The sequence below is a fragment of the Leptonychotes weddellii genome, chromosome 15 (assembly GCF_054177405.1).
Source record: "Leptonychotes weddellii isolate Sample4059 chromosome 15, ASM5417740v2, whole genome shotgun sequence".
Taxonomy (NCBI): Eukaryota; Metazoa; Chordata; class Mammalia; order Carnivora; family Phocidae; genus Leptonychotes; species Leptonychotes weddellii.
The window spans coordinates 35,929,328-35,947,027 of NC_138383.1; the positions used below are offsets into that span (position 1 = coordinate 35,929,328).

Genomic DNA, 17,700 nt, shown 5'->3' on the forward strand with positions numbered 1-17,700 from the left:
GGAAGGAGGGGGTCATGGGATGATCTGTGGGAAGGGTGGTCTAGGCAGAGGGAAAAGCAAGTGCAAAGGCCCTGAGGTGGGAACCATCTTGGTGAGTTTGGAAAACAGCAAGAATTCCAGAGTGACCAGAAGAGCGGTAGAGGACAGAAGTCTGACTGGAGTGGCTGGAGTACGAGGATGTGGAGTGAGATCTTTCAGCGGGTTAGCTGTAAAAGGAAGCAGGAAAACAAGGTAGTAGCTGGGGGACTTATTTGGTTAGCTGGTCATTTCTTTCTTGGAGATGGGACCTGTTACAGCCTATTGGTCACTGCTGAAAATGATCCAGCAGAGAGGAAGACACTGATGAGACAGAAGAAGGGGGGCAGAATTTTTAGGAGTAAAGTCCTTGAGAAATGGAGAGGGAATAGGATTCAGTGCTCAAGCTCGGGGATGGACAAGTCTTGAAAGGTAAGGAGTTGCCTGTTGCTAGAAGCATTCAAGTTTACACTAGAAGACCCAGTGTGAGTAGGAGGGCTTATCTGTCTGCATCCCCAGCGCCTAGCACAAACTAGGTGCTCAATACTAGTGTGATGCATATAAAAAATGGACAATGCTGTCAGGGGAGAACCAAGCATGAGATGAGCGGTTGGACCAGATAACCTTCTGACTAGAAAGTCTCTAGACTCACAGAACACGACGTACCTGGAAGCTGTGGAGCACAGCAACATTGATCTCAATGACAGCCCGGTCCTTCCAGAGTGAGGCCAGCTTGTGCGTTTCCAGGCCCATCCTTCTGCCCACTTCCTGCAGAGGCAGAGTGATGGGGTGAATTGGTCCTCACGAACCCCCTGGACGGACCCACATCTGCAGCTGGCCCCGCCCGCCGGGCCCCGTTACCTCCAGAATGTTGTAGCGCTGAACGTCACAGAAGTCCCGGACCCCGATCTCCGTGCCCATGTACCAGCCGTTGAAGGGGCACCCTGGGAACTCGAGGCCACCCACCTCGAGCAGCATGTTGGCCACTGCAGGCAGGGCGTACCACTTCAGCTGCAGCTCACGGAACCACTCATACCTGGCAGGGAGGCAGAGCCAGTGGTCACTGGGGCCTGCGTTATTGCCCACCCTCTCCCTCCACCCCCACCAACAAAAAAGGCTTCAGAAAAAGAGTCAAGCAAGAAAACTCCTTCCCAACTCCAACCTGGAGAGGGGAACAGGGCACAGTAGGTATCATTCATTAATTATGCATTCATTTACCCGCTCGTTCATGCAAAGATATGTTAAGCAACAAGCATGTGACAGGCACCATGCTAAATGCAGAAAACCCAACATAACACAGCGGTTAAGGACTCTAGTGTCAGAAAGCCCAGGTTCAAGTTCTTCTTTACCGCTTATCAGCTGTGTGACCTTGGGATGTGAGTTAGCCTCTCTGAGCCTCAGTAACCCCACCAGTAAAATAGAGATACTAGCACCAAACTCATGGGTTTACTATAAAGATAATGGTATCACTCATTTGTAAATTCATTTATTCCAGAAATATTTGTAATCGAGCACCTACTATGTGCCAGGTACCCTTCAGGTGTTAGGGATATATAGCTGAACAAGAAAGGCAGGATCCCTATTCTCAAGGAGCTTACAGAGTAGAGTCTAGACTATAAACAAGTGAACAGATGAATAGAAAAATAATAGCAAGGTGATGTGGTAGACAGAAGGTGAGAGTATCTGCTCTAGATTGAGTGTTCAGGATAGGTTTCTCAGAGGGGGTGACATTCAGGAAATACTTCATTGTCAAGAAGAAATGAATCCTTTAAATTTCCGAGGAAAAGGCATGTCAGGCAGAGGGAATAGCAAATGCAAAGGCCCTGAGGTGGGATTGAGTTCAGCGTATGCAAGGGACAAAAAGAAGAGTCCAGCTCAGTGCCTGCTACACAGTGAGTCTCAATATAAGGAATATAAGGAGTTTTTGTGATGATGATTGCTGCCCAGAGCAGAGGCTGAACCAGATGAGCTCCAGAAGTCACTATGGCCCTATAGTTTCACCACAGTACGAAGAGGGGTAGCTGAGAGAGCTGGCAGGAAGACAAGAGGCCTGGGCTGCTCAGTGTGAGAATGATAGAGCCTTTTGAGGGTTCCTCTCCCAAGGTCACTGCTTTCCAAGTTCCTAGGGCCCCATCTGTCTAAGCCTCTGCTTCCCCCTCATCATCAACATATCCTCCTAAGTCTGAGGCCCAAGGCCCAAGTCCGGGGTTGCTGTGCAAGCGTCGACAAGGCAAGCCTTGAGAGCCAGCCCTTTTGCACACCGCCTGCTGCTGGCTGGGCTTTGCGGGCAAGGAGGGGCCTGAGGACTGAGGTCTCCCCAAGGAAGGGATGGAGCATGCACGTTGACACACAGCCCAGCACCCCCGCCTGCTTACTTGGGATGTTCCATGGGCACCTCGAGCACAAGGTCAGGCGGAATTTCAAAGAACTCAGGGTCCTGGCCATCCGCCTGTAGCACCAGGGGCACCACGTCGAAGCGGCCGTACTTGGGCTTCCAGCCCAGGTCGATGCACAGCTGCGGGCAAGACGGGCCCAAATGAGTCCACTGACCCAGGCCCCTTGACCCCTCTGGCTCCACTCTGTCAGCCACCAAGGCTGGATCCCGTACCTGAGTGAACTCCACGCTGGCGGGGTCCCCCAGGATGGTGCCGTCCGGCATCTGGTAGCCGGCATACCGGATGAGCTGAGCATTCCAGACCCGGAAGTCATGCTTCCCATCGCTCCGCTGGGGGAACACAGTGATGGCCGACCTTCCCCAAGACAAGGACAGTGCCATTTACTCCTCGGCTTCAGTAGGGGCTCCCAGCCAGCCTCCCCAGGTCCCCCTCTGCCCCCTGTCTTCCCGCTCCCCATCCCCCTGCACCTGAGCTAACTGAACCAAACTCCTACAGCAACACAACATGCCAGGCTCTCACTGGCCTCAGTGTAACCTTGCCTCCCTTCCTGACATACCCTCTCTCTCTCCTTCTTCTCCTTCTGGCGCTTCCTCTTCCTTTGAGACCAATACAGGGACTACCCCTTCCAGGAACATTCCTTATCCCTTGGGCGGGGTTAGCTGTCCCAGCCTTTTCCCTCGCTGCACCTTTCTCTCATGCAGTCCAGTTAGCGGGATGCTTGTCTAGAGCCAGGCATAGGTTCACAGTGGGCTGGAGCAGGGTCCTAGATCTTAGTCACCTCTGTATTGGCCCCACCCCACTGCCATGCCTAGTCATGGGTTGGGTCCCCATTATACGGGCGCTGTTTGCTGAACAGAAAAATGAATGAATGACAGAATGGGTTGTTCAGTCCTATCAGCCTTGACCTCTTTGGTTGGGGGTAGAAGAAGGTAAGGTTTGGGGCGGGGGTGGGTACTGATGGGCAGTGACTCTCCAGTTCTAAGAAAAATGACACATTGGAGCCTTGAGCTGCAAAACTAACCTCTCATCCCTTCTAAAAAGCGGGGAGCCTGACCTTGAGCAATGAAGATGTTGCTTCTTAAAGATCCCCCATCCCCTCCAAATGGTTCCAAGTCAGAAGGAAACCAAGGACATGGGCTAGGAAGAGGGGCTAAGTTCATGGAGGCTTGCCGAAGAAGCTTGTTTCTTTCTCCTTTCTCTTTCTCCCGGGCTTCTCCTGGGGAAGCCTCCCCTAAACCCATCTGCATCCTTTGGCTCAGACTCCGGGGCAGGGTGGGCCCCAGCGGCAGCCCCGGGAAAGGTGCACTCACCTGATGTTGCCGTTGTTGGTGGCATAACGCAGGTGTCTGCAGATGTGCTCGAACATTTCCTTGGCAGTGGAACAGCTCCGGGCATCAAAGACCTGCACACAGCCCACCCAGCCCAGACCATCAAGGACCGTGAGGACAGAGGTCCCAGGGTTGATCAGAAGCTAAGTTATGAGGGACCGGGGGAGTGGCCTGAAGGTCGCCCACCACCCAAACTCCAAGCAGAGGAGAGCGTTCTCTTCTCTGCATCAACACCTCCCGTCTCAGGTCTCCCCCGTCCAGCCTTTCTCCTGCTGTCCTGCGGGAGCCCAGGCAACCCCTCTTGGAAAGCCCTATCAAAACCCAAATCCCAAGAAAACCTGACTTTCGAGCATGTGAGTGGGGATTCCCACAGCCCTAACCTAGTGTCTCTACAACATCAGCACATTTTACACCAGGCTCCCGGCACGTTTTCTTTCAGCCCATGTTGGTTTCACTGGCATTTCTCATCAACTTCCCTGTCCCAGCGATTTCCATATTATCCAGCAATGAATGATCCCCCAAGGTAAAGCCGCCTAGAAGGCTAGGATAAAGACAGTGTTTCCTAGGAGCCAAGGATTCAAACAGTCCTCTCTTGAGGCACCAGGGTCTCAACAGGTTCGGTTTTATGTCTGTGTTTAATGTGAGACAAAAGACCTGCTAGAAATCCTGTGCTGAAATCAGATTCTAAACTTCCCGGGGGAGCCCGACGAATCCCCATCTCATGGTCACGAACGTGAAGAGAAAACCGGGGAGTCCCTCCCGACTGCTCAGAGCCACCTGCTCAGGGCCTGCCCGCCCCCCCGTTTCCTTCCCTGCCCGGGTCTAAGGAAGGCCACCTGCAGGTTGGACCACTGGATCCTCCCGATGCAGCGGGGGGCGTTGCGCCAGGCCTGCTTGGTAGCAAAGATGAGCTCATCCGCCGTCAGCAGATAGGTTCCTGTTGTTTCTATCTCCTTTGTTACCGCTTCCACCCTGGCCAGATGTTCCTCTATTTTTGCCCTGGGGGACAGGAAGACAGCAGGAAGATCAACAATGAGATGGCCTTAGATGGGGATTCATTCAATGCACAGAAGCAGGAACTGAGCTCCGCTACCAGGAGGGCAAGATGTCCCTGATAGAGAACCATCCCCCTCTGGGGCCGGCTTCACAGGTGTGGGACCCCAGCCCCAAGCTCAGAAGGGCTCCAGGCTTGGCTTAATGCTCTCTTGTCCCTGTCTTGAAATTCTTGAAATTCTTCATCATTTTTGAACAGGGAGCCCACATTTTCATCTCTCCACTGACTCCTGCCAGTTACCTAGCCGTCCTGATCGTGTTGGCACCCTTGTTTCCAGGTGCTTTTTCTCCAATCCTATTCATCTCAGCTTGGCAAGCATCTGCAAGGAGTGCAATCCTCAGACACTTGAAAGACTAGAGAAAGACCCATCAAGTCAAGTCACAGCCACGTGCTGCCTTCCGGCCACCATCCCATGGTCCAGAGATGAGCAGTCCCTCCCATGCCAGCTCCCGTGTACTGAGTACCCATTCTGAGCCAGGTACTGGGCGACGCCACTCACAGTCAGGGTCTCACTGAGTCTGTGAGGGCGGCGCTTTTGTGTCCATTTTATAGTCTGGGGTATGAAGGCTCTGGTAGGTTAAGTACCGGCCCAGGAACATAAGTGTGATAAAGAGCAGGTAGGACTCAGATTCACAGTGCCCCGATGCCAAGCCCAGCTCTTAACCTTCCACCCTCCACCCTAGGGGGGATTGCAAGTGCAGAGATGTTGAGGGCCTGCCCACGCCTCTCTGAACTGGGATGGGCGTTCAGGACCCAGCCTGCAGGGCCCCAGGGCCTATTCAGGAAGGAGCCCTCCACAGCATGGTCCAACCTCGCAGACCCCTCTTGAGCATGCTTTTTCTCAACCTCTGCCCTGCTCAGCCAGCACTCCCAGGGGAGATTTCTAAACTCTTCCTCCTCACCCCTCCCAGGCTGCAAAAATATCCCCCAGGGAGGGATTCAGTCAGAGAGGCTTTGAAACACACACACACACACACACACACACACACACAGAGCAACCTTGAAATTTCCAATCAACATCAAAGACAATTTGAAATGGCAACAAACAACACTATGTAAGGAATGAATTCCTGATTAAGGAGAGTGGACAACTCCGAACAGAATGGCCTTTCTATGGACGAAGAGTGTCTTGACGGCTCTTCCTTCATTAAAGAAAAAAGCTCAGGGGCGCCTGGGTGGCTCAGTCATTAAGCGTCTGTCTTCAGCTCAGGTCATGGTCCCAGGGTCCTGGGATTGAGTCCCCTGTCAGGCTCCCTGCTTGGCGGGAAGCCTGCTTCTCCCTCTCCCACTCCCCCTGCTTGTGTTCCCTCTCTCGCTGTCTCTCTCTGTCAAATAAATAAATAGATAATCTTCAAAAAAAAAAAAAAAGGAAAAGAAAAAAGCTCAGAGACCAAACATTTGGGGCTCTTTATCTGCAAGGACACTCCTGGCATAAGGACCTGCTGGGTGAGGTTGCTGTTGCCACACTGGGAGCCCTCCCCCCACCCCACAAAGTTCTAGCAAGACTCCCCAGTCTGAGTCCAAGCACGGACACCGTAGTAATCACCAGAACACGGATACCTTGAGCCCACTCCCTGGTGTTAATATGTGACTATGTAGGAAAGGGTTCTTCTTCACATTTCCCCCCGATTTTCCTTTAGAGTTTTATATTTTACCACTGTTTTCATAGAGTCGCACTTCCGAGGCACTACAGATGCTATTATGCCTATGAGTTCTGGAGAAAGAGTGTAGCTTTTGGCATCAGTGAACGGATCTGAACAGATTCAGCAAGTTACAGTTTCTAACTACACATTCCTTCTTTCGCTAAAGACCGAACCTGCCAGCCATCTGCAACTCTGTGTGATCGTGGGGATGGACAGCCATTTGTCACTCACACCCCCCAGGACCTCTTGATGGGTTCAAGGTTTGGACTTGGGACTGAGAAACGGGCCTTCCATCTGTGAGAAACAAGTGGGTTTGAACACCACCAAGAGCAAGCCGGTGACTTCCCCGGGCTAACACCCACCCAGTGCCTTCCAAATGCCAGCAGGACCTCCCAGGTCCAGCTTGAAGTTGGAACCTTCAAGGTCAAAAAGCTGGATGCTAGAACACAGGTTAAAAGCAGGGGCTCTGGTGCCAAACTGCCTGGGTTCAAATCCCAGCTGTGGGACTCCCAAACTTCTGACTTCAAGCAAATTACTTCATCCGTGGGCTTCAGTTCCTGTAAAATGGGGGAGTTCCTACAGGTGTCTGTAAAATGGGGAGGATCCTAATGATACTCCTTTCATAGAGTTGTGGTGAGCATTGCTCACAAAGCACTTATGCAGGGCCCGGAACATACTTAGTGCCCAGTGAATGAATTCCCAGACCCTGAAAGGCTCATTAGTCATTGACAGAGCTGACAGCCCAAGAATCTTGAACCTCCTAGCCACAAAGCACTCCTATAGAGGTTGTGGTTACATAGCAAATAGGGCAGCCAAGTCCCAACAGGTTACTCAACCCAGCTCTATATTAGAGTCGCCAGAGGAGATTTTAGGGAACACAGAGCCCTGCCCCCTCCACACTTCTTGAGATCCTGATGCCCTTGGCCCAGGGTACCCTGGCATCAGCATTTTGCAAAGTCCTCAAGTGACTCTATGCACAGCCAGGGTTGAAATCAGTGGCATCCATGCCGTTAATAGTCATATATTTTATGAAACCCAGGAATACAGAACCCCACAGAGTTCAGTGCAAAGAGCATGACCTGCCCTCTCCAAGTCAGACGGCATGGATTCTAGCTGGGACTGGGCTTCCCTGTTCACCCTTGATGGAGGAGGGTTTGACCAGGTGGTCCCCGAAGTCCTTTCTCTTTCAAACATTTCATAATGAAAGGGTACGTATCAGCTCATTGTCAAGGTTACTCAATGCTAAGACGCTGTTCTAAGCCAGGTTCTATTCTCACTCCATTTTTACAGATGAGGAAGTTGAGGTGCAGAGAGGGTGAGCAGATTCCCCAAGGATACAGAGCTGGTTACTGGTGCAGCCAGGATTCAAAGTCAAACAGCTACACTCCTGGCCCACACTTTTAACCACTATTGCTATACCTCTTTTTCTTACGATTATGAGAACTGACTCTGGTCTTTCCCCTCGGAAAACTGTACTTGAGCCCTGGCTCCACTGTGAATCTGGGAAGGGAAAGGGCCTGGGGTCAGAGGGAAATGACGGGACACCGAAGAGCTTGGGGAAAGGGGGTCGTAGCGATCCAGCCCAAGTGAGACTTACTCTTTGAAGGAGCTGTAATAGTGGTTGACAAATTCAATAGCTTGAGGTAGGAGCTCGTCTGGGGGGGTAGGCTTGTCCCTGGGTCCTCTGGTCAAACTTTTGGGGTTCATGATGGCTCCCAGACAAGACTTGGACTTGCAAGCAAGATACTGGGAAGAGAGAGACAGGAGGTGAGGGGGCTGCTGGACCCCTCAGGAAGGTGTTGATGGGGGTCCTCCTTCTGGGCCAGCTCTCCTAGCCACCTCCTTCCACTCCAGCTGTTCCAGCTCCCTGCTGCCCCTCTCCACCCCTGTGGCACCTCCTCCTTGGGGTCCACCAAGCTTTCTCACCATGCACATCTCCTTTCCTCTACTGGCTGACCCAAGTGGGTATGAGCCAGGGTTATTCCCACCACCTTGGGCTCAGTCTCTGACTCTGCTCCCCGACCAGACTCAGACACAGGGCCAAGTCAACAGCTTGATCTCTGGGAATACCTCAACTACCTTCTCATTTAAAGAGGCTGATGTGGCTCCTGGGAACATACTTTTGGTATTCAGCCAAAATGAACCGAAAGGAGAGGATACAAATCCTAAAGTCAGAGGATGGCACAGAAAAAATGCTGGAAGGAAGTACACCCAAACGTTAACTGTGGTAATTTTTAGAAAGTATGGGAAATCCTTCCGCTTTCAAGGTCTTGAAATTTTCAATTCCTTTCTACTTTACAATCAGAACGCTTTCTATAGTTAGAATAAGACACTTAAGAGAAGGAGCCTTGAAGGACACTAACTCCAACTACTCACTAGCTGCTTGAACTCCTCTCCAATTTCCCTATCAAATAGCACTTGAATCCTTCTAGTGACAGGGAGTTCGCTATCTCCTGATGTAGCTCAGTCCAGCTTTGGGCAGTTCTGTTAGAAAATTCTCCCTGGGGGCGCCTGGGTGGCTCAGTCGGTTAAGCATCTGCCTTCGGCTCAGGTCATGATCCCAGAGTCCTGGGATCAAGCTCCGCATCAGGCTCCCTGCTCAGTGGGGAGCCTACTTCTCTCTCTCCCTCTGCTGCTCCCCCTGCTTGTGCATGCATGCTCTCTCTCTCTAATAAATATATAAAATCTTAAAAAAAAAAAAAAGAAGAAAGAAAGAAAAAGAAAAAAAAATTCTCCCTGTTACTATGCGGTCTCTCTAAAAAAGACTGAATTTCTTCCTGTGATCCTTTATCCCATCTCCTGGACTATCCAGCAACCATCAGGGGACTACTAGGGGGCTGACATCATCTACATCCTTCTGTTATTTGTGCGGACCACTGGCCTCTGTTCCCAGCACCCTGTGCCCAAGCAGATCACTGTCTGGTTTGCCCAGGGCGACATCATTTGATCTACTAAAGGCCCGAGTGGCTTCCCCAGCTTGGGACAAAGGTGGTTCTCCCTGAGCCACAGACTTCTCACCCCTTTGGCCTTGTGGTGAAGTGTGTCTTGGAAGGTCATCCCGCTGCCCCAGTTTTTGATCCTCACATGTCGCGGGCAGACCGATGGGGGCGCATCCAGCTTGATCAGGGATTCTGGAGACGTCTAAGAGGGGGAAAACACCAAGGATTTACAAATGCCTCCACCCTGGGGCCCCACAGGTCTCCCCTGGGCCCTATTTTGGCTTGGGGTGGGGGGGCTATGGACGGGGACCCAGGTCAGGATGTGGCTCTGTGTCCCTCCTCCTTTCCCGGCAGCCTGGACACCTGGGCCTGGGCCTGCTAAGAGCTCCAGGTGCCTGGGCCGTGGGCCAGGCTTCTCTCCTCACCCAAGACCCTGCCAAATGCTCCCTCAGTAGAATTGCAACAGGAGGGACTGAGGTTAGATGCAAGGCGGACTATCGTCACAGCCAGTACTACAGAGAACAGAAATCAGGACAAGGAAGAAGATACCACTGCTTTCCCTGGAGTTATTTAAGAATATGGAAACCATCTTCTATCCCACCTCCCACCCATTTCTCTGTCCACTTCTCTGGAACGCTAAGGTCCAAAGCTCTTAGGAAAGATGGAACCTGGGGGCTAGAGGCTGGGGGCTGGGACTGGGGCTCAGCTGCTGAGTCCAGGATTACGTTGGGGTGTCCCACCCCTGGCTCCATGAATGGCCGGCCCACACCGGCAAGCGATCCAGGGGCCATAGCACCACGGGGGCCACTATTCCTGCTCACCATGGATCATCCCACTCTCCCAAGGCCCTTCCTCACCCCTACCTGTGCCCCTGGGGGTGGCCACCAGGCTGCTCAGCCTACATCTGCCTGGGCGAGGGAGGAAAGGGGCTTCCCACACCCGTGTGACTCACTGACCTTGACCGTCCCTGTGAGGGACTGGGGGGACTCATTCCGGTGCTTGCCGAGGCCATGACACTTGGGGTCATCCTGTGTCACTAGACTGTAAAAGGAAACAACCAGCATGAGTTCGAGTATCTAAGGGCAGAGAGGGATCTTGGAGCCCCGCCTGCCAAGCCCCCATATGATGGGTGGGGGAACTGAGGCTCAGAGGGTGGGAGTGAATTTCTCAGCTGCTAGTCAGGAGGATGTGTGTATGTGGTGGGGGACGCAGCCAGTCAGACCCAATCTCCCCACCATCATCACCCTCCCTCCTCCTCCTCTTCTCTTGCCTTCCCCCTACAACGCGGGGAGCTAAGCCAGAGCTAGCTGCCCAAACGGTGATCCACAGAAGCTCTGGGAAGATGCCCCCCTCAAAAGCCAAGTACAAATGTGGGAAGAGACTGGGTGCACAGAGAATGGATCCTTCAACCCTGCCCTCCCAGGCCAGCAGCACTGCCCACTACCCACTTGTCTGGGGGGACTTGGGCTTTTTATGTAAAGCCCCTGATTTATCTTGGTTTATTTATTTATTCTAAATTGTTATTATTTACATGTTAAGCATACACGAGTAGAAAGAATGCTGTAATAAATCCCCATGGGCCCTTCACTCAGATTCAACCCCACCCAATTGCCAATCTCATTTGAACTCTACTCTCCCAGCGTCTGCTATCATTTCAAAGCAAATCTGAAACATCATGTCATTCAAAAATATCTCAGTAAGGATATCTGGAAGTCAAGGACTCTTTTAAAAAATATGTTGCTTATATTTATTTTATTTTAAAAATATTTTATTTATTTATTTGACAGAGAGAGAGAACGAGCGGTGGGGGGAGTGGGAGCGGGAGAAGCAGGCCCCCTGCCGAGCAGGGAGCCCGATGCGGGGCTCAATCCCAGGACCCTGGGATCATGACCTGAGCTGAAGGCAGATGCTTAACTGACTGAGCCACCTGGGCACCCTCTCATTTTCCACTTTATACATATTTGTAATGTGTTAGAATGTGAAGAATGAGCATGTATTACTTTAATTATTGGGAAAAGTAATGACTATATATTTAAATTAACATTATATAATTAACTACATACTTTAATAGCACTACATGATTTATAACTATAAAGAGATAGTGTCTCTTGAAGAGAACGTAAGTATGCATCAGAAAGCAACGTCTATCTGAATGGAGTGATTCAACAGCCTTGTGAAGGACCTTCCATGTGACCATCTGCCATCACCCCGCTGGTCCGAACTGGGGGCCCCGCCAGAAAAAAGCCAAAATAGGGTCGTCTGTACAGTCAGAACAGGTACATCATGGCTGAGCGATCATCACGGGGCTCCTTACATCGGAAGATGCTTTGAGGCTGGGGTCCTCAGTGAGGCAATGCCTCGCTGCTCTTGATCTTTTGCCTTCACCCCTCACCCCCACGTCCACAATGCTTGTTCTTGCTTCCTTTTTCTTACTTGTGGCCACAGGACTGGAGAATTTGAGAAGCGTACTGGTACACAGTAACGTTTAGATGGAGAAACACTGTCTGCACACTTCACATAACTACTGCCCGCAAATATTAAAAAGCTACCTGAAAATCCACTCTACAGAGGGTCCACAGTCCGCCTGAACCCATTGCCTATGGCTGCATATTTAGGTTGTGTCCAGTTTCTCCACTATTATAAATAATGCCTCAAACTGTGTACATGGTCTGATGCCGTGTGTGTGCGTGCACGCGCGTGTGCAAGCATAGAAAAACACCTGGGGGAGATGCCAGTAAATATTAACAGTGACCAGCATTAAATGATGACAGCATGGGCGATCTGAATTCTCCTTTATAGGTTTCTGCATTTTCCAACTTTAACTATGACCATGCATTCCTTCACAATTAGGAATCTTTTTTTTTTTTTTAATTTGAAAAGCGAATAAACAAAGCTATGCACAGTCCCCTTCTCCCCCAGGTAGCTAATTTCTTTGGGCTAGCTGCTGAGAGGCGGGGGAGCTGGAAGCCAGGTGAGCATACTAAGGATCTGGATACTTGTCGCCCAATTACTGCCATTTGGCTAAACCCACAGCTATGCTCAGCCCTGTGTGGTCCTTCGTGGGAGCAGTGGACCCTTAAGAACCTTCCATCAGAAAGAGTGCTGGAGTGTGGTGCTTAGACCCAGCAACTATCCACAAGCCTCGGATGACTGAGGATGGCTGAGGTCGGAGCTGCGGTCTGCGGCTTGTTTGTGGTAACGGGGGTCCTGACTTCCCTTGCAGTTCCCACTCCTGACCACCGCCACTGCATACACGGGGAGGGGGGCGCTCTGGGAAATGGGTCTAATTCGTAAAACAAGAACCTCTCTGCTCTCTTAATCCTATCTGTCCTAAAGCGTGCAGCAGCCCCAGTGCTGAAACATCCAGAAAGTTCCCAAATGCTGAAACATCCCTGATTCCTACTCCTGCCCGCATAGACGCCTCTCTTGGGAGCACGCGGGCCTTCCCTGGGTCGTTTGTGGCTACTGAACTGAGACCTCTGATGCGTTCTAAACGAGGAAAACACTTGATTTAAGTAAATCCGCATCGGAATCCTTCCATCCCTCATACTTTGACGGAAACCCGAGACTTGCAGCGGGTCAGTGCCGCGCGCCCGGGGGTTCGAGCCCGGTCGCGGCGCGGAGCCGCCCGCCACCCTCCCAGGGCGGACCCGGCCCGACGGGAGTACCTGGCTCGGCGGGGGCCGCAGACGGGCTGCGGCCGCAGGATCCTGCGCAGGAGCCGGCAGAGCCGGGGCCGGACGGCCTCGCACGCAGCGCCCAGCCCCTCGCGCATGGCCCCGGCGCGGGCACAGCTCCCAGGGCGCCCCTCCCCGCGCCGCCCCGGCCCCTTTATCGCCGCGGGACCCCGCAGCCCCCGCCCCGGGGCGGAGCGAGCCGGGGGAGCGGCCCCACCCCGGGCTTCACCCTGCGCCTGGCCCCGGGGCCCGACGGTCGCCCCGCGCCTCCGCTTTCCGGGCTGCGTCCCCGGGCCCTCTACACCCCTCGGCGTCCGCAGGGATGTCGGCCTTTGGCGCGCCCCTGGACCATCTCCGGGCCAAGATCACCGGCCTCCGCGGCCGGCCTCGGCTTTGTTTATCCTTGTGAAATAACAGCAAGGTTTATAATGATTCCCACTATACTTCGAGTTTAGAAAGCTAACTTTCCTGTTATTTCATCCACCCCTTGCTAAACCCAGTCCAAAAGGCGGTTCTGTATTGTTTCCTTGTGACTGAGAAGGCAGCTGGGGGCCCAGAGAAGTTAAGGATCTTGCCCCAGACCACACGGCAGCCCCCAGGCCACAGCTCAAGCTCTCTTATCTCACAGGGCTGCCCCAAGGCGTGCTATTTCTCTTCTGCATCTTCTGTGTGGTTCCAGGTAGGAAGCCAAAGGAAGCGCAGGGCTGGGAGTAAGGTTTAGTGGGAGACATGGTGGGATCCGGGGTCCTGGCCCTTGCTACTTGAAAGGCACGGTGCCTCCCGACTTTGCTCCATCTGTGAGTTGCTCCCAACATTGGAAGCAGGATAACTTCTAGGGTCCAGGCAGGGACAGAACAGTAGCCCTCAACCTCAGAGTACAGGCGGCCCTCCTGCATGTACTCCACTATATTTAATCCCAAACCCAAATTAAAGCGGAATGAAAGAGGGTACCTATTTATTCTGAGCCAACTGCAGCCTGGCTAGCAACACTCAGCTCAACCTTGTTCAGAATGCCATGTATTTTCACCTGGGTGTTCCCACAGTTGCCTTTGTCTCTAAAACACACACGCACACACACACACGCACGCACACATGCACACACCCCATGCTCACTTTCTAATCATTTGTTTACATAAAATAGAGAACCATGAGTCACATATAATAGGTTCTTGGTCTTATTACATCTGAACAGATTTGAAAATTCCTTTTCAAAATCAAAATATATTAATTGGCTCCATTGCCTTTAGGATAAAATCCCCTTTGTACTGCTACTTCCTTTTCCAGGAACATCCTCCCCACCCCACCCCCCTCACTGTATGATAGCAGTCCAGCTGGGCCTCCCTCCTCCCCAAGGCCTTCTCCCGTTCCACTCCTCCCCACACTACCACCAGGCCAGGCCCCCTGCGGTCTCGGCAGAAGAGATTCTGGTGCACCCACGTTGTCTTCTAACCTCATGTCTATCTCTCTGCCTGCCCCACCTCTGCACCCATATAGAAAGCTCTTTTAACATCCCATTCTGCCTGTATGCCTGCCGAAGCAGAGGAAGGCACCGTTTCCCCCATCCATTCCCTCCCTGACAGCAGGAACTCTGTCTCTTTTCTTGGTCCCTTTCTCAGCCCATAGTAGGCCCTCAGGGAGAGCCCGCTGAGTGTAGAGGTTACTGTTTTGGACTTGGTTCAAACCTCAACTCTACCACTTCCCAGGCGCCGAGCTTGAGTAAGTCCCTCAACCTTGTAAAGTAAGGGAAGTAATAGTTCCTCTGCCTCAACATTGACACCATAATAAGGACTTTATAAGCCTTGTTATTTTTAGCTGCTGTGTATGCAGCTAGTAAATGACTCAACTTATTGTTTGTTTAATTGCTAAACAGAAGGGCTTCACGGCCATCTCTAAAACCCCCAGCACCATGCCAGGTAAGTAGCCCTCGGCGAATAATTGTTCATGGGCGGGGACATGCCCAGGATCATGAAGTGGCAGCTTGATGTAGTGGTTATAAGCCAGACTGCTGGGTTTGGCTCCTGGCTCTGTCACTTTGCCAACTGTGAGATCTTAAAAATTACTTAAATCTTCTAGGCTCCAGTGTCCTCATGGCTATGGTAAGAGAATAACAAAAACTCCTTCCTCATGAATTGTTAGGAGGGATAAATGAATTAAGGCGCAATGTTTTCTCTCCAGTGCCTCTAATACCTGTGTGAGTCCTCCCACCAGCTCACCCCAGCTTAAGAAGATGAGTCAGCTAGTTTGCCTCAAGTCAACCTACAGTTCAGGTTTCCTGAATGGTCCAAAACCACAAGTCAGGAATAACTGTCAGTGCTGGTGGAAGGTGTGGGATTCAGGGCTCAAGGCTGTAGGCCAGGGGGATTCAGGGTGATCTCAAAAGATGGGGGGTGGGATGGGCCGAGTGGTTCTGGATGAGTGGAGGGAGGAGTGTGCTATGTATGGGCACTGGGGAAATGGGCAGGTGGGATGCCCCCCTTCCCATCTGGGAGGGGTGATCATACAGAATGCCACAGTCAAGTCTCAATGTGGTGACAGGCCATGGGGAGCCACTGCATACTCTAGAGCAGGAGCATGGCTTGCTAGAAGTCAAGGTGGAGTAAGAGAGGTCAGAGCCAGTGTGAGGGGCTGCAGCTGGGAAGTGAAGAGAAGGAAAGGACGCATGATTTGGTGACCTCCTGAGACCGTGGGAGGAGTAAGGAAGTCTGCCCCATTCGCCTGAAGCACCAGGAGGACACCTAGAGGCTCTCCAGTCCTGCGCTCTCACCTCTCGGTCTCGTGGCTGCCACAGCTCAGACTGCCTGGTTTCCAGAACCCCCTCCTCCAGGTCCAGCCACACCCACACGGGGACTGCCTTGCTCAAGAATCTGCAGTGGCTCCCTGCCTCGCCTCTCCTATGGTGGCCCCCCAAGCACAGTCATGCTTGCTTCTGTCTCTGAGGGTTTGCCACCCCCCCCGCCCCCTTCCTGGAATGTCTTTGCTACTTGTCTTCATCCCTCTGCCCCACATTCTACCCTTTCTTCAGGCCCACCGAGCCCACCTCACTTCTGGGAAGCCCTGAGAGGGGAACCTGTTTAACATTGCTCAGCCTCGTCCTCGCTGACCTCAGCAAGAGCAGTGACAGCTGCTGCCGATGCCATTTATGGAGCATTTCCTCTCTGCCAGGCACGGGGTGAAGTTGTTTACATGTGAAAACTCATTGAATTCTTACCATGACCCCAGGAAATAGGCCTTCCTGCCCCCTTCTTGCAGATGAGGAAACCGAGGCTCGGCAGCTAGGGGACTTGCCAAAGGCCACAGGATTAATAAGTGGCAAAGCCACCTGCTTATCTCCAAGCCCCTGCTCTTAAACTTGCTGCTTTTCTGCAGCCTCTGGCAGGTGCGCTCAGGGTGGCCCTGCTGCCAACCGGAGTCCACGGGAAAGATTCCTGGGGCTGTGGGGCTCGGGGGCAGTCCTGTGCAGACTGGGGCTTTGTTCTGATTTATAGGATCGTGTTATTGCAGATTGACTGGGGGCGGGTGGGGGCATGCGTGAGGAAATCAATGACCAGTCATGTGACCTGGGGGAAGTCACTCGCCTCTTAGGGCTTCTATTTCCTCATTTGTAAAATGAGACGATAACTCACACTTCACAGAACCGCTGTGGGGATCAGGTGAGATGCAAAGCAGGTGAAGTGCCCCATATAATCTTGGCACGGAGTTACTCAGTAACTCGGGGCGCCCGGTCAATGATAATGACCCTAACATTAATTGAGTTATGCTATGTATGGGCAACTCTGCTAAGTCCTCTCTATGCACAGTCTTGTTTCATCCTCAACATACTATGGGGCGGGTCCCATGGGTGTCCTCATACTATGTCTGAGCATCAGGGAGGTTAAGTTGCCCTAGGTCACACAGCTGGTGAGAGACAGCCCAGGGCCAGCTCGTGCAGCCTGGCACAAGGCTTGCCTAACATCCTGGTACTCTACACCAGGTTGATACTCAAAATATCAAACTATTCATGAGGCATACATATCAGTGAATTCGAACTAACATCAGCCAGGAGGCTGCCCTGGTTCTAACCACTGACCCCCACTGCCTCCCATTCTCAGGTCAGATATTCCATATTCCCTTCCTGTCTTCTTCCCCCAGAGACTCCAGAATCCTCGAGGGGCAGGACTCCGCCATGTCCCTTCCTTCTTCACATAGTATCAGGCGCAACGAGGTGTCCACGAAACAGTGGCTGCGCTAAATTCCAACAGGGACATCCAAGAAGCTACCGGCGAGAACAGATCTCCAGTGAGAAGCCAGAGTCAGGGAGAGGAATTCTGAGCTGGCGGCGCAGAGCAGGGAAGGGGAGCCCGGGGGAGACGAGCGGTTGGTGGTGGCAGGCCAAAGCTTACCTGGAGGGGACCTGGCTGGCTTTCCCCACATTGTTGTTGATGTCTGTTTCCTTGGTCAAGTCGAACCAGTAGGATCTGGCCTTGAACAAGAACTGCCAGGGATAGGCCATCTCTACGGCTTTGCAGAGCTGGTCACTTGTCTGGATTTAAACTCCAAGGTTCTTCACTGTGGGGCTGACGAAGGGGAAGGAGATGGTGTCAGGTTAGGAAGAGTTTGCAGAACCGAGCCTCCTCGATATGGTTAGTTTATTACAGAATCAGTACAAGAG

The 17,700-nt window shown here is 52.3% G+C and overlaps 1 protein-coding gene and 1 long non-coding RNA gene across 3 annotated transcripts in view; both read right to left on the reverse strand.

Moving 5' to 3' along the window:
• LOC145717393 (uncharacterized) overlaps positions 1 to 17,700 on the reverse strand; it is a 313,191-nt gene that overhangs the window by 44,213 nt on the left and 251,278 nt on the right. The window lies entirely within an intron of this gene.
• Positions 1 to 17,700, reverse strand: part of NOS2 (nitric oxide synthase 2) — a 38,066-nt gene that overhangs the window by 18,768 nt on the left and 1,598 nt on the right. Inside the window, exons 2-11 of one of the 2 annotated variants that reach the window (XM_081805416.1) lie at positions 17,432 to 17,605; positions 10,332 to 10,416; positions 9,455 to 9,577; positions 8,034 to 8,182; positions 4,576 to 4,738; positions 3,722 to 3,813; positions 2,624 to 2,765; positions 2,391 to 2,530; positions 877 to 1,051; positions 682 to 783 (exon numbers count right to left, since the gene is read on the reverse strand). In XM_081805416.1, coding sequence (XP_081661542.1) covers positions 682 to 783; positions 877 to 1,051; positions 2,391 to 2,530; positions 2,624 to 2,765; positions 3,722 to 3,813; positions 4,576 to 4,738; positions 8,034 to 8,182; positions 9,455 to 9,577; positions 10,332 to 10,416; positions 17,432 to 17,541 — 1,281 coding nt within the window. In that variant the 5' untranslated portion in view covers positions 17,542 to 17,605. Of the gene's footprint in view, positions 1 to 681; positions 784 to 876; positions 1,052 to 2,390; positions 2,531 to 2,623; positions 2,766 to 3,721; positions 3,814 to 4,575; positions 4,739 to 8,033; positions 8,183 to 9,454; positions 9,578 to 10,331; positions 10,417 to 13,043; positions 13,151 to 17,431; positions 17,606 to 17,700 lie in introns of those variants that run through there. The other variant, XM_081805417.1, reaches the window with a different exon arrangement.